Genomic DNA, 15,764 nt, shown 5'->3' on the forward strand with positions numbered 1-15,764 from the left:
TTAAGTTAACAGTCCTTAATAAACTGCAGTAAAATGCCATTTAGATTGGTATATATGAAAGGAAGCTGCACTGAAAATAAATTGTCGCAGTAGAATGGGTTCTTTGCAATCACAGAAATAGATAATAAGTTCTGTAACATTGTAGATGCAGCTCCCTAATTCTAACACACAGAAAGAAAATGTGCCAAGTATCTCATCATCATCATCATCATCATCATCATCATCATACATTAATTTCATACATACCATACCACTGTAAGAATGGCGCAGCAATATTGCATGCCCATAAAGGAGCGTCCGATGACCGCCACCTTGAGCAGACTGTAGGAATCAACAAGAGTTTAATCAAAATAATGTCATAAAATGTATTTTAAAAATCCATGTTTGACAAGATCAAAGTCCTATTTAACCCAGCGTTCTGTTCAAACAATGGTATGCATACGCTTATAAGAAACATCTCTTTTCTCTTTTCTTGCTTGCATCTTTGCTTGCTTGCTTGCTTTCTTCTATATATCAATTTATACACAGGCTTCCTCCCAGACTCAAATGAAGAAATTCTTCTCAACAAAGCAATATTTCCTTTTCTGTTCTGAATCTTCTACCACTCAATTTAAAGTTCTAATACTATGGCAGTGGGGAATTCCTCCTATCAATTTTCTTAGTATGTTAACAAAACAAGCAAAATAATATTTCTTTCTTACCCACCTATTTCTATGGATAAAGGCAGGGAACAACAGAACCAGAATACAACATGACATACAACACCAATTAAAAGCATGTAACATCAGTCACAAATACATAATATGAATCAGAACAGCATAATATCAGTTAAAAGAGCACAAATGTTAAAAACAATTGATACATAATTTTAGACTCATGGTTTTTTTAAAAAAAAATGATTATGTCTTCCCTAACTTTCTTTTTTTTCTTCCTAAGTTAAACAGCTCCAAATGTCTTGCCTCTACATAATGTTATTCCAGCTCTTTGAGAACTTTTTTTCAGGTGCTGTGGTCAGAACTATATACAGTATTCCAAGCATGGTCACACCAGTTTGATTTTCAATACCTGTTCAAATTATGGTCACTGTGGAATTTGCCTTCTCCAAGGCAGCCAGAAACCAGATTGACATTTTACTTGAAGTATCCTTCATCTCACAATCCTTTTGTGGGCCAGTTGCTGTCATTTGCTAGATGTTTTCCATGTACTGATGTAACCGATCACCCTTCACTCAGTGCAGATTGTCAGGACTGGAGACATTGCTTCCTTGCTAAAACCAACCTTTTATTCTTGGGATTGTTTTGTCTTTGTTCTTTAACCAGCAAACAAGGCATAATACAATTTCTCTTTTTTCATTTCTGGCATGTTAGCTCACAAATCTTGAGTGCGAGTATTTGCCAAAGACTCTTTGAAAGTCCTAGTAAACATCATCATGATCCACTCAGTGCAGCTCAATCCTTCATCACTTTCAAGGAACTCTGAAACATTGTTGTTGTTACCTGCTGTCAAGTCAAGTGGGGGGCCTTTGAATGAGAGACCTCCAAGTACTCTATCATCAAAAAACCCTGCTCAAGTCTCAGGGTTTTGGGTGGGATAGCTATTTGTTTATGTTTTTTTTTTCTTTTGGATGGCATTGAATGTTTGCTGACTTTGCTGTTTACCACCCTGAGTCTCTTCTGGGAGATAGGATGGTATATAAATAAAGTTGTATTATTATATACTAGCCATCCCCTGCCACGCGTTGCTGTGGTCCAGTCTGTGTATATGTGTATATGTGTATATATAAGGTTCTATATATGCATTGTAATGTTTTCTTTTTACTTTTTAAGTCTCTTCTGCTGTGTTTTTCAATGTTCTTATGAGTGATGGTCACTTGTTGGCCTGATAGATGTATTCTATCCAAATTTGGTGTCAATTCGTCCAGTGGTTTTTCAGTTATATTAATCCCACAAACGAACATTACATTTTTATTTATATAGATAGTTTTATATTATTTCAAACTTAGGTATGGTGGGATTCTTCTTTGAAGCTAGCTTCCTGTTTAGTATACAGGCAGTCCCAAGTTACAAACATGATAGGTTATGTAGGTTTGTTTATAAGTAGAATTTGTATGTAAGTTGGACAGGTACAAATTCACAGTCTGTGATAGCAAATTGAACTTTCAACAGTGAATAAAGGGCAGAGCAAAAGTATACAGCGCCTCACTTATAATATATAATCTGTGTATTATATGTACAATAGTATGGAAGAAAATAGAACCCCCTAACAAATTCCAGGGACATTTGCTTTCAAGGTGTAGCTCATGAAAGTCAAATAAGCAAAAGAAAAGCTTTGAATAAATCATCTAAATGAGTTTCCTTCATATGTTTCATTAAAAAGGGGTATGTTATTGCCTCTATTCAAAAGAATTTGATAAGCATCACTATGATGCAATCTGGCTGACTTTTTTTTTAGATTTTTGAGCAATTGATCTGCTGGGAAATGGCAAAAGCAAATATATAGCTAGAAGCATATATTTATTTAAAGCATCAATTCTACTTAAAATAGAATATATGGTTTATATTCCAAGCAACAGCTTGGTTTGTATGGATTTTTTAAAAGATATTCCAAATGTTCAATAAATTTGTAATCACATCAATCCTATTTGTACAGCCTTGCATTCATTTTTTCCCTTTGCCTGTGAAATAGAAATAGTGCTTCTATTACAAACATTACATTTCAAGTATTTGCAGAAATATGCTCGTTTTGATATGATTTTATATTTCCTTTAGCTAACAAGCAAATAAAAAGGCATGTGAATTCACATGTGTGAATTCAGTTTCCATTATTAACAATCAACACAATATCACTATTATTTCCCATTGTCAAAATTAAATTCATCTAATATGACACTAATGTAATACCCATCAAAGGTAAAGCCCCTGTGAGGTAAGAGGCTATGCAGTGCTGCTGGACTAGGCTTCCATATCAGACAGGCTTTTGCAGGGGAGGCAACTTAAATGTGCAAACAGCTACTGACAACAGCAGTAGTGGGGCACGGGGGGCATGATATGGCAGAAAACTGTTCAGAGACAATGGCAGGATCCCAATAGCTAACTCCGGTTAGTACTTTAGCAAAGAAGGCATGATAAACTCTCTTTTTATCTTTTATTGTGAAAACCCTATGATGAAACAATCCAAAATGAAATAATAAATGGTGCCAGAAGATGATATTCCAAGGGTCAGGAGGACAGCGCAGAACAATTAGGAATTGCACTGGAGCTAATGGCATTCAGCAGAAGCTGACCAACACATATTATAGAAACATGAAATGCAAGAAACCTGAGTAAGAGAAGCTACACATAGTAAAATAAGAAATTGAATGTATGAACATGATTTCAAATGGACAAAAACAGGATATTCAGTTGGATAATTACCCAATGTTTTACTTAAGAAAAGAAAATCAAAGAAGTGGGTGGAATATAGTGAGGAGAGGTGCAGCAAAAGAAGGATATAATGCAAACTCTGAGAGAATGATATAAAAAAGAACTTCAGGAAAAACCACAAATATAAGCATGATCCAAGTTTATACTCCAATTACAAACACAGAAGGAAAATAAAATGAAAGAGTCGATGTGGAGTTCAGAAAGAAACTGATCGCAAGATTAGACCTGGAGAAAGAAAGCATGAAAAAATGGAGGAAGGAACATCAACAATTTAGGACATGAAACAACTAGCAGAAGACAGCAAAGACTGGGAACAGTTATTGAAGAAAGTCAAGAAAGTAAATGAGAAAGCAGGTTTACAGATGAGCAATAAGAAAATAAAAATAATGAAGAAAGATTACTTATTTAACTTTAAAGAAACAATGAAGATATTGCAATAAATCAAGATTTTCTATACCTTGACTAGATCATTAATCAGAATAGAAACTGAAGTCAAAAACTCATATAAAGACTTGGAGGACTGAGTATGGGTGTGAAAGAACTAGACAAGTATGACAAGTGTAAAGACGTAGCATGAAATCTAATGGAATCAACCCATTTGAAATGTAGCACTGGAGGAGAATTCTACAGATACCACGAACTGCAAAAAAAAAAAATAGAAATAAATGGGTCCTAGACCAAAATGGGCCAAACTTGAATTTTCCCCCAATGTCTTAATGTCCAAACAAATAACAGACCGTCATACTTTGGGCATATAATGGAAATACAAGACTTACGAAAAAAGACAATAATGCTTGGTAAGTAGGAAAAGAGGAAGACTGGATTACAAATAGATAGGTTCAAACAAGAAAACTGTGCTCCTGAGTTTGCAAGACATGTGTCCAGGGCTGTTGATAGGATGACCTTGGGGGTCTCTCATTCAAGGGTCACCATGTCAAAGACAATCTGATGGCAGTTAACAACAAATGTAAGAAAAATAATCACATTTCTTCCTTATCTCTATCTGCATTCCTCTTCTCTTCCTATATCATGTTTTCTTAGCTAAACCTTTCCCAATCTAATGCTATCAATCTGATCATCTTGAAGAACAGTATAGAAGAAGGTATCACTTTTTTGTAACAGATGTAAAAAGGCTAAACTTACAAAGGCATCAACAATAAGCCTTAATTATTGAGGTAAAAAAAGGGTAGCATAGCAGACTTGGGCCCCTCAAATCCTTAAAAAATGTTGTGAGGTCTGATTTGAGTGACAACTGATGCAATTTATTTGTAAAATGTCTTATAGAATTTTTATAAACAAAGACTAAACATTCTGAGAAGAAACACAAATTGTCTCAAAACAGTTGTAATAAGCTTATAATCAGCACTTATAGAACATATCATTTGCAATGTTAGGGGGGGTTGACATAAGTAGTATTGCTTCAGGAAATACTGACGAAACATAGACAGAAGAAATCCTTCCCATAGGAGATGCAATTGCCGCTGAAAGGTACCACTCAGTGTTGCAGCCTCCATTTTTTCAACAGTTTCTCACTAAATAAATGTGAGTAGGAAAAAAATTTCATTGAATATAAAACAGAGGACATAGTGCCATGGACGATCTGTTCCATGTCGAAGGGTTACTTTAATGTAACAGCCTCATGATACCATAGTGCTTTCAAGTCACAGAAAGAGTAATTGACCATGATTTTTGAAACTAGTTCTCTGTATTTACTTCATTATGTTACTGTCATTTTACAATATTTTTGAGAACTGTAAACAGAACCTCCTTGATGAGGAAAATCTAAAATAATAAACCAATCTTTTTAAAGCTTACCTTCATCATAAATTTCTGCAGTGCCATAGTGAAGAGGGGGAAAAGATGAAAACATTATATATTACCATGCATTTGTATTTTTTTCCGTTGTTTTCTTTTTCTATTGTGGAGGGTAACATTAATTTTATTCCTATACTGAGTACTATAAAGAAATATTAACCATTTTTTTCAAACCAATCTTCCCCAAAATCAAATATTGAAATGTACAGAACAGTACTGACCAGGCATGTAGCCGGGGGGGGGGGGGGGGGGGCTCGGGGGGCTTCAGCCCCCCCCCCCCTGAAATTCTCATGGTGGTTCGCGAAAAGGCCTTACTGGTGCATTATTTAAACTGTTATGTTTATTCATATCATGATCTGATCACCATAATCAATATATCCCATATGCATGGGGTATTGGGGTAATGATACAAAAGGTTTGCTAGGCTAGACCCTCTTTCACTCAGACTCAGCCCCCCCCCCCCGAAACTCAACCCCCCCCAACCCCCCCTGAAAAAAATTCACCCCCCCCCCCGAAACGAAATCCTGGCTACGGGCCTGGTACTGACTGGTTTAAACAGTTTTTAAATACAAAAAAAGCAGCCTGAAGTAAAGAAAATTTAATAAGAAATCCTAAAAATTATGTGCAAGAATTTTGAAAAATTGCTTCAAAACAGGCAAGCAGTTTTCAAAGAGCAAGTTATTAATACTGTGTTTAGATGAGTTTTAAATAACAACAATGTCATAATCTGTAAAAAGATATTTAAAGGTTCTGTAACAGACTTCGGTGCCTCTGAATGCTATGGGCTAAATTATAATAAAATAACAAGTGGATAAACTATTTTCTTTCAAAACAGTAATTAATATTCATTCATGCCCATAGCTTCTCCAGACTAGCAAACACTTACAATAAGGTCTAATTCGTTTATTTTGTAATTGTCTGTGACATCATATAAGCCTTCTTCTTCTTTATTACCCATCTGGCACATTATGCATCAAACTGCTATGCTGATAAAATATCTAAAGATGACTTATATTGACGTAAAGCAATATATTCTTTCCTAGGGCTCATCTATGTGGACTTAATAGCCGGCCTCACTAGGTATCAGTTCCTGGCGATCTCCATAAAGTTTTGTCATGCCCGATACTTATTGCAGGGTAAACCAGGTTAACCCAGTACATCCCCATGATAAGAAAAGTCAAGGGATGCACCAAGGCTTTGGCACAGTGTGGACAGCAAGACCAAGTCTAATTCATACTGGCCCACTGTCCATACAGGCCACTGTGCCATCCCTCGTTCCCTGCAGGGGGAAAAAGCAATGAATTGGGCCCTGTTGCCATCCTCACCACTCCGAGGTGGATACAGAGCACTATGAGTTTCTGGCTACTGCAGGCACCCCATGCCTATATCAGTAGAGGCACCCACACAACAGGAAGATGGGGGATTGGCTCCCTCCTTCTTCCTGACCACATTGGTACCTCTGCTAATGTCAGCATCAGACACTAACAATGACCAGGAGTTCTCATTGAGCTCTGTGACCATCAGGGATATGTGACAGCCACAAGGAAAGTAGGGTTATGATGCAGCAGGGCCAAAGTGGTCTTGGCCCTTTGATCCATGCCACCTCCGCATGTTTATGATGGATTCTGTATGGTTCTCTTATTGTTTTAATATAGATATATTGACATCTTGCTAGTGATCACTGTTTTGGTTTCCTAAGGCAATCATACTCAGCTTTATCACAGGGTTTCTTACATCAGCTCATCTAGGTCAATCAAGATATTCTACATCACTGTTTTACAGAAACCCTCTTTTTAAAAGAATTGCGGCTACAATTCTAAGCACTGTATTTAATTATAAATAAACCAAATGGTAGAGCAATGAATAAGGAATAAGGCATTTGATATTGCTATTTGTTTCCAAGTTCTCAAATATTAAATTTACTGTCATGTAGAATGCCCTCTATCCTGAATCCCGTTAGCTTACATGTTTGCTTGTTTGCTTATTTTAGTGCACAGCTCCATTTACTATGTCATTTCCTGTAGCTTTTTTGTTGTTTTTCAGATATCAGCTACCTTTTAGTACTGCTAGTCACAAAATTCTGTAGATATCATCTTCTCTAAAAAAAATCTGCTTACACTAAAAGGCTCTATAAATATATACAAAAAACAAAAACAAATGAGATGTAATGTTTTCACAATCCACTCTTACTTTTACTTGATCTGTGATTATTATTTCACATACTAGGAAAACAGACTTTTATTTTGCAACTAATAGGTTCATAATAAATAAAAAAGAATAACAAATACTGGCACAGCAATGTCAAATGGTTTACTGCAAATGCCAGGACACCAGAGTGGCAAAATACTCAAGCAACTCTTGGTGATATGAGTAATTTGACAGCCTCCATGGTCATATAAGGAGCCAAGCGCTGGAAGAAATAGGTGAAAAAAGCCGATGGCCCTGTGACATCTGCTGTTAAGGAGAGCTGTAGTTGGTGAGACACCAGCAGTCTTTGGTAGAGAAGGTTAAAGACCTTGCAAAACCACAGCTTCCATAATTCCATAGCACTTGCTATGGAAGTAAAAGTGATGTCCAACTGCATTAATTCTAAAATGTATACGCATCATAGTCTATGTAGCAGTTGAAAACAAGTCTGCTCCATCTCCAATTCTTACAAAAAAAATTTAAATAATAAAGTTTTTAAAATAGCTGGCAATGCCACTAAGAATGAGTTTTCAAATGCAGGGGAGTTCCATAAAGTATAAAGAAATGCACTTCTTCTACCTAATTCATACTCTGAAGGGAGCAGGGTCTCCAGGCTGGAGTAAGGGCTAAATGCAACATCATTCCAAGTTAGAGTAGATCCATTTACATTAATAGAATTTCTTAGGGTGTCTCACTATAGAACTAATACAGTTTGCCACCACTTTAACTGACATGGCTCATAATACAGAATTGTAAATGTTGTAGAATGGTGAGGCTCAAGCACTCTTTCACAGAATAAGCTAAAGACTCTGCAAAACTACAACTCCAAGGATTCCATAACACTGTGCCATTGCCGTTAAAGTGCTATTAAACTGCATTAATTCTACATTTAGAAACACCTCATTCACAGGTAATTCAAGCCACAGTTTCAATGGATTTACTCTAAATAGTGTTTATTGTTTTAGCCCTAGGAGAGGATCTTTTATTTTACCATTCTCTTCAGATGGTTAAATGTTTAACTGTTTTAGTTGCAGACCATGTATGTTTATATTTTGAGTAAATTTTCACTGGTGATATCAGTACTAAGATATAGAAATATCAATGAAGAATTCAACTAATTCATTTTCAAATTGTTGGGAAAAGATTATAAAACAGCAGAGTCTGAAAAGAAAACTGGACGATTAAGTCATTACAGCACAGGAAACCAAATAATGTGAAAGAACAAACTTAACCACATAACAATCCATACAAAACCACCGAATTAAGCAGATACAGAGTCTTCCAGAATAGATTTCTGTCTTTTTAAAAAAAAATGCAACAGACTTCAAATACAAAGACTTTAACTTTCACAATAAAAAGTATACATGCTCAAGACAGTCTACTAAATATTACTTGCATGCCTACATTTCTAAACATAATTAAATACTGACAAAATTACATGCACACGGACAAATGGAAGACATGTGAGTAAAGTTGAAACCATTTCTTCAAACTTCTATACTGGCTTTTCCTGACTAATAATAGTTCTTTATCTTTGACCACAAGAACACGAAGCAGTTTACATTAATTCATGATATTGTTACAAATACTAAATACAGAAGTAAATATACTGAAAGATTTGAAAAATCATTACTTTAAAATAAATAAGCATAATTCTAAGCAATTAACACAGTTAGCAGTGTATATTAAGCTCCAGAAGAGATTGATAGGCACTGCATTTGAGGAATAAAGCAATAGGTCTCTTATACAAACATATAGAAAGGATTACGGTATTTGCATGCATTGCTCTATTAAGACAAGTAGAGACAATGAAACAACAAGAAGTGTCAACAATGTACATTTAGAGGTGAAATTGCAAGGCTCAAAATTTCAAGGCAGAACCCTTTTTATAGGGCTAATGCAGTACACAATGATAAATTACAATTGTAAGACTAATACTTGTGTATTATCATCAAAAGATATGAACATTGATTTAGAAATCTAATAGTATGGCTACTGTCAGAAAATCACTTTAAAATTTTGCTTTGAGCTTAGCAAATTTGTGCAGTGAGACACAAAAATATTTAGACAGACAGTTACAACTCTGTGATAAACAAGGATTATTTGGGATCAAGCAATTCCAAAACACATACCCATTTTTCCATATCAACTAGCTGTAGAAAGAAAAGAAATGAGTATTTTGTTATTCAGCATGATACGTGGAATCCAAACACTGATAGAAAGTCATTAATTATTATTGAGCTAAATCAAATATTGTGATAGTATATTTTCACTAATGTAACAGGATTCTTGCCTTCTGTTCCTTTCTTCCTTTTCCCTTGTCTCTATTATTTGAACTGTTCAGAAGTGATTTTATATGTGTCAATTCAAGGTCCCATTATCATTACCATCATTGGGGCTACTGAGGAATTCTCTGCAAGTTTGGTAGGTAGAATTACCTACCATCAACTGAATGACCACCAACATCATAATTGTATTTTGTTCTTGTTGTTGGTGGTGGTGTTATTTAACATTTGGAATTTTATAAACAAAGGGTATATACTGGGGGGGAAAACAATCCCTGCCCACAGGCTCACAAATATAATAGATATGACAGATTAAAAAAAAGAAATGTGAGGAGAAGCAAAAATAAAATCAAACAATATTTTCAACAAAAAATGTATATTATATTGGAATAGATTATAAACTCATTTCCCACAGATTATTTTGTTTTTTATACAACACTTTCAAGTTCTTTGTGAACTGAAGCTACGGCGGATACAGAGTAATATTGCAGACTATTTTGAATGTTGTATACATATGGAAGCATCAGAGCTTTCTTGATAGATATAAAAGCACAATGTGAGATTTTCAGCACCTATCACTTCCTGCTCTTTTTACCAGCTTCCAAAACGTAGATGACAACAGGAGTCCCCACATATGCCAATCTGAGTGTGCACATATGCACTCACTCTCAGAAGGAAGAAGAAAACAGCATGGAAACTAAGATTGCCAGAAGTCATAGTTCTTCACTATGTTTCTTTGGATGAGAATACAGTTTACAAACCATAATATTTAGTGTGACATGTGAATCAACAAAAGCAGATCTTGCTACTCTTCTTTTACCTACAAAAGTATCTGCAGAATAATATGAGTTCTGAACTAGCAGAAAACAAAAGCAGATAGTCAACTGTAGACAAAGAATCATAGAATTGGAAGAGACTACTGTGACACAGAAATACACAATCGAAACATTGCCTTGAGAGAAGGAGACCCCACCACACCTTGAGGCAGCATATTCTATTGCTGTACAGCTCTTGCTGTCAGGAATTGCTTTCTAATGTTTTCCTGTAGTTTGAGTCCTTTGTCCAGGGGTGTCCAAACCTTTTAAACCGATGACCAGTTCACAGTCCCTCAGCCTGTTTGGGGCGGGGGGGGGGGGCAGACTATAGTTTGAAAAAAGAAACGTGAATACATTCCTAAACACACTCCATATGCCTTATTTGTAGTGTAAAAACCATAAAAGAACAATAAAATATATAAAACAAAGAACTATTTTAACCAATGTAAATGTACCAATTTTTCAATGGGAAGTGTGGGCTTGCTTTTGGCTGATGAGAGAGTCAAGTTAATTAGGGTTGTTGTTGTGTGCCTTCAAGTTGTTTCATACAGTGGCATATACTGCTTCAGAATCTGGTGCAGTCTCCTTTTCTGAAGGATTTATAGCAGACATGGCATGGCCTTCTGTCAGGAAGGCTTTGATTGTGGTAAGAGGGATTATAGTTGCTGTCTAGCTCTCCCCTTTTCTTCCCCAGGGAGGAGCCGCAGTGAAGGACAGCCTTTTTGGAAAATGCAGCGCAGCGACATGGGACGAAGGTTGGGTGGAAAAGGAAGCGAGAGAGGGAAGCCAGGCAGGTGTTCGGCCTCCAGAGTGTGCCCTTCCTGGCCATGTAGCAGGAGCAAGTGCCTGAGGCAAGCAGAACAATTGGGGAGCCTTCCTTTGCAAAGAAATAAAGAAAAGGTTGCAGGGGAAGAGAGAGAGAAACAAGGGGCCACTGGGGCAGGATGCCTGAGGCTGGAGCCACCCAAGGTAAAGGAAACGCTTAATTGAGGTGAAGGGACTCAAAAGGCCGCCATCTCTCTTTCTCTCTTCCTGAGGAGCCCACCTTTTCCAGGGCCCTGATCTCCAACAAGGAAGTAAGGAACAAACAAAGAGAGGAAGGAAGTCAAGAAAGGGGGGGATGAAATCAAGGAAGGGAGAGAGGAGAGGGAGGAATGAAGCAAGGGAGAGAGGCCTGAAGGGAGAGGGCTGGTGGAAATGTAATGGTGGGCCACATTTAGCCCCTGGGCTGGAATTTGGGCATGCCTATCCTCGACTCTGGAGCAACAGAAAACAAGCTTTTGCCATCTTCAATATGATATCAGTGTCTCTTAATCTTTTTTTCTCCAGGCTAAAACTACCCAGATCACTATGCTTCTCTTAATGGAACTTGATTTGCAGGCATTTACCATTTTGGTTGCCCTCCTCTGGACATGTTCAACTTGTCAGTCTCTGCCTTTATTTGTGGTGCCAAGAACTGGACATAGTATTCCTGTGAGATCAGACCAATGCAGAATACAGTAGTGATTGAGTATATATTTGGATCCAATATTGGATTCCAAACTGTGATTAGAACAAAAGTTGGTACAATGTTTAAATTCCATGTTTCCCAGGTCTAGAGAAGTATGGAACACAATTGAAGCTTCAGTGGAAATCACGCCCTACTTTCCTTAATATCTCAGCCTACCTAAATATTTAGCAGGGTCTAAGAGATGGTTCAGATACATTTCTAGGCATGATGATAACAATCAAAGTAATATGATTCTGATTTTGATCCTATTTTACTCTCTTCAATGATTAGAAATGATGCTTTGCCATTTATTTCACTTTCTGAAATTCAAACATCAGACTAACATTTGGAAATTTTCATGCCACAGCTCAAGGTTTGGTGTTCAGGATGGCATATAAATAGGGTCTAATGGGAACAAGATTTATTTCATGAGACCAAGATCCAACATCACAAATACAGCAACATCAACTTGTGATGCAATGTATGATGGAATCTTCTAACTCCCCCCCCCCCCCCCCACGCACACACAACACTGGTTTTGGGAGATTATTGAGTTTGAACCATTCAGGGCATGTTTTGGGGGTATCCTGGAGCCCACTCCACTAAGAAAATCAGTTCTTTCAGTAGTTACATTAAGACATTGGGGTATGTGTCATACAGTCCTGAATACATGCTTTTTAAGAGTCAGTGAACATGAGTCTCTAGGCCATTCACATAAACCATGTTTTAAGATTTAGAAAAAGAAAAAAAAGAGAAAAACGTTGTGCTGGATTTGAACAAGACCAGTCTACCCAACCAATCTGTCACTGCTTTCCAGCCAGTTGGCTATGAATATGATAACCCTGCTCAGCTACAGGGGAATTCTGTCACTAACACTGTATCATATATATCAATCACTCATAGCTTATCCTACAGGAGTATGTTTAATCCCTTCTGAAGCTGTGAAAACAGACAGCCTGATATACCTTCCTTGTGCTAATAAATTCCTAAGGTATGCCTGTGCTGTGTGAAAAATTACATCTTTTTCTCTCTCTGCCACAATTCAGATTCATTGTGTAATACAGAAATCCTTTAGCTAACACAATATGCATTCTTGGGCATTAAGAGAAATTCTGGTATCAGAGGCAGAAATAAGAGGAGAGCTTAGTAGAGGCAGACCCCCCTAAAAAAAAAAAAAAAGAACAACAGTTCAACAAGATTTAGCAAAAAATGTATTCAAAATTGACAAATATGTTCATGCAAAATAAAGCAGCAAGATCTAATGAGCCATGTATAAGTAAATAAAAATATATGGAACTATCTACAGATAACTTGAAGCTTTTTTGAAAAAGCATCCAAGGATGATTTATTTCCTTTTATCTTCACTTTTCTTATGATTCTATTTTGGTTGTCAGATTTATAGATGTATGTTTTGTTTTTGTTTTTTCAATTTGCTGTAGAAACTGGCAAGGGAGGTTTATCTACTTGCCCCTTTTTATGTTTGCTGTGTACACATGTTCAGTAAGGGCTTCAAGTAGCAGCTGCTATTAACCTTGTATATATCTATACTGACCACTTGAGTCAGTTTCAAACCAATATTAAAGCATATGGTTTCACTGTGCAGGTGATTACATAGAAAATCCTGGAACCAGTTTGAGGCCTGGACAATGATTACACAAACCACAGAACACGATTTTGGGTGGGGGGTTTTTTATGCTTTTGTTGTCTAGCCACCAGAGTTTGAAGCTAGCTACTAACCGCATTAAACAGTTGTAGGGCCTTGTTGTAGGAAAACATTCATGGCTATAGAAGGATTAACCATCAATGTTTACCTGTGACATGATAATACAGGATTCCTTGAGGAGGATTAGCCATCTATGGACTTCATCAACCTGAGTTCTGGCTCACTTCCATGTACTTTGCAGTCCCATGGAAGACATCAATTATGTAAGGACACTTCCAGTGGGACTCCATAGGGCTCAGTTTCCCCAGCACATGTCTGTTTGCAGGAGCCAAGTGTTACCTGACTCCAAACCTGAGAAAGCGGGGGAAAGATGGGGAAAGATGGGAAAAGACAGAGAAAGAACCTGGGGTGTCTGGTCATTCCAGAAGATGGGGAAAGACAGTAGGAAACATGGTAAAACAGTTTCCTTCGCTCTTTCCCACTTTCCCCCCGCCTGTCCAATGAAGTCCTACATTTGCCTACAAAGATGCTACAGTAAAATTAAGCTGTATTTACTGAGGATACACAGTATGACTGTCCTCCTTTACCAGCCCTCTGGTATTGATTTGGCCAGACAGAAAGTCAACCGCAAGCTGAGAATTGCCATGGGGCAACTGGGGGCTGGGTAATCCTCCATGTGGAGACTGTGCTCAAATGCCCAGAGTTGTATAGGGCCAATGGAATACACCTCTTGGAGGAGGGAAATGTTCTCTATGTGATTGATTTAAAAGATAATAGAGAGCATGTTGGCCAGCCTAGTGGAGAAAAAGGGACTAGGTGGATGCCTGTCCCTTTTGGTAGCATGGTAAAAGTGAAATAGTCCTTTAGGCAATATGGCACCCCCCTTTCTAGGGTGTTCCATAACAGTTCCGGATAGGTTTTTGGAAGTGGGAGCCTGAAAAGGGAGCTACCCTTGGGGCTGGAATGAGGGGTCTCACTCAAAAACTGTGAGGTTTAGGCGGGAGCGTCCTTCTGTCCTCAGGCTTACTGCTTGGAAGGTGAACTGGTTGCGCAGGAAACAGATGGAGGACACTTAATAACCGAAAAGAGAGTCAACCCCTTTCTCATCCCGGGTCTAACTGACACAGTCCTTGGAAGAGAATTAAAGTCCTTGAGAGAGGGGCTCTGAGTTACTTAACTTCTCTTCTGTTTCTTCTCTTCTTTGTATCTTTCTGTCTTTAGAGTAGTGCTTGACTTGAACTAACTTTTACTTTAACTTGAAGTCTCTGACTTGGCTACAACATAACTCCACCTGGATTTGCTATTTTGTCAACCTTTCTGGCCTTCTTCTCTCCTCACCTTCCACTTCTGGCTGGTTCATCAAAAAAGAGTTTTGCCTGGGACTCCACCCTTGGCAGGATTCTTAAAGGGGCAGGGAGAAAGTAGCTTAAAGGGAAAGAGGCTGTTTAGACTGACCCTTCACAAAACTGTACATTAAATGCTAATTCCCTCTAACTACAAAGGGCTGAAATAGGAGTCAACAGTGAGAATCTTTACAGAGGAACGATAAGCGCCTTTCTGGATGGCCTTCCAGTTATGATCGGCTGAGAGGTGAAGTCAAAGGATTTTCGATGGCCTTCAGGATCTTGGGGGCCCATGTGTCCTTTGAGGTGGTCAGAGGAAGCAGCAACTAGCCCAGAGACAGTTCTCACTAGTTGGATTAAAAACCAAGAGACATGTCCCTTAATGGCGTTTTGTTCACAGGTTATTCCAGATGTTCTTATTAATAAAAAGGTCAGGAAATTGCTCTTTAGAGCTTTTATTTCATGATGGGAATTCAAATCGTAACCCTGTGGTTTCTGTTGACTTTTCTTAGGTAAGGAATGCTCAGGTATGATTTGCCTAGTCCCTTCTTCTGAAATATAGCCTTACAACATCTGGTACTGGTTGGCAGTGTCTCACCCAAAGTACTAACTAGGGACGGCCTTGCTTAGTTTTCAAGATCAGAGAGCATTTAGTGCCTTTAGGTATTTAGGCTGCATATTTTTTAACACTTCTATTAAAACTTTTACCATAGAAGGTTTCTTTTCTCTGCATCTTTTCCCGTGA

At 37.6% G+C, this 15,764-nt stretch overlaps 1 protein-coding gene across 9 annotated transcripts in view; it reads right to left on the minus strand.

Annotated features, from left to right (window-relative positions):
* RYR2 (ryanodine receptor 2) overlaps positions 1-15,764 on the minus strand; it is a 361,257-nt gene that overhangs the window by 205,230 nt on the left and 140,263 nt on the right. For all 9 annotated transcript variants that reach the window (XM_067464901.1, XM_067464907.1, XM_067464890.1 and 6 more), the window contains exons 4-6: positions 9,557-9,577; positions 5,238-5,252; positions 247-321 (exon numbers count right to left, since the gene is read on the minus strand). In XM_067464901.1, the coding sequence (XP_067321002.1) occupies positions 247-321; positions 5,238-5,252; positions 9,557-9,577 (111 nt within the window). The remainder of the gene's footprint in view (positions 1-246; positions 322-5,237; positions 5,253-9,556; positions 9,578-15,764) is intronic.

The sequence above is a fragment of the Anolis sagrei genome, chromosome 1, assembly GCF_037176765.1.
Source record: "Anolis sagrei isolate rAnoSag1 chromosome 1, rAnoSag1.mat, whole genome shotgun sequence".
In the NCBI taxonomy this organism is placed as follows: Eukaryota; Metazoa; Chordata; class Lepidosauria; order Squamata; family Dactyloidae; genus Anolis; species Anolis sagrei.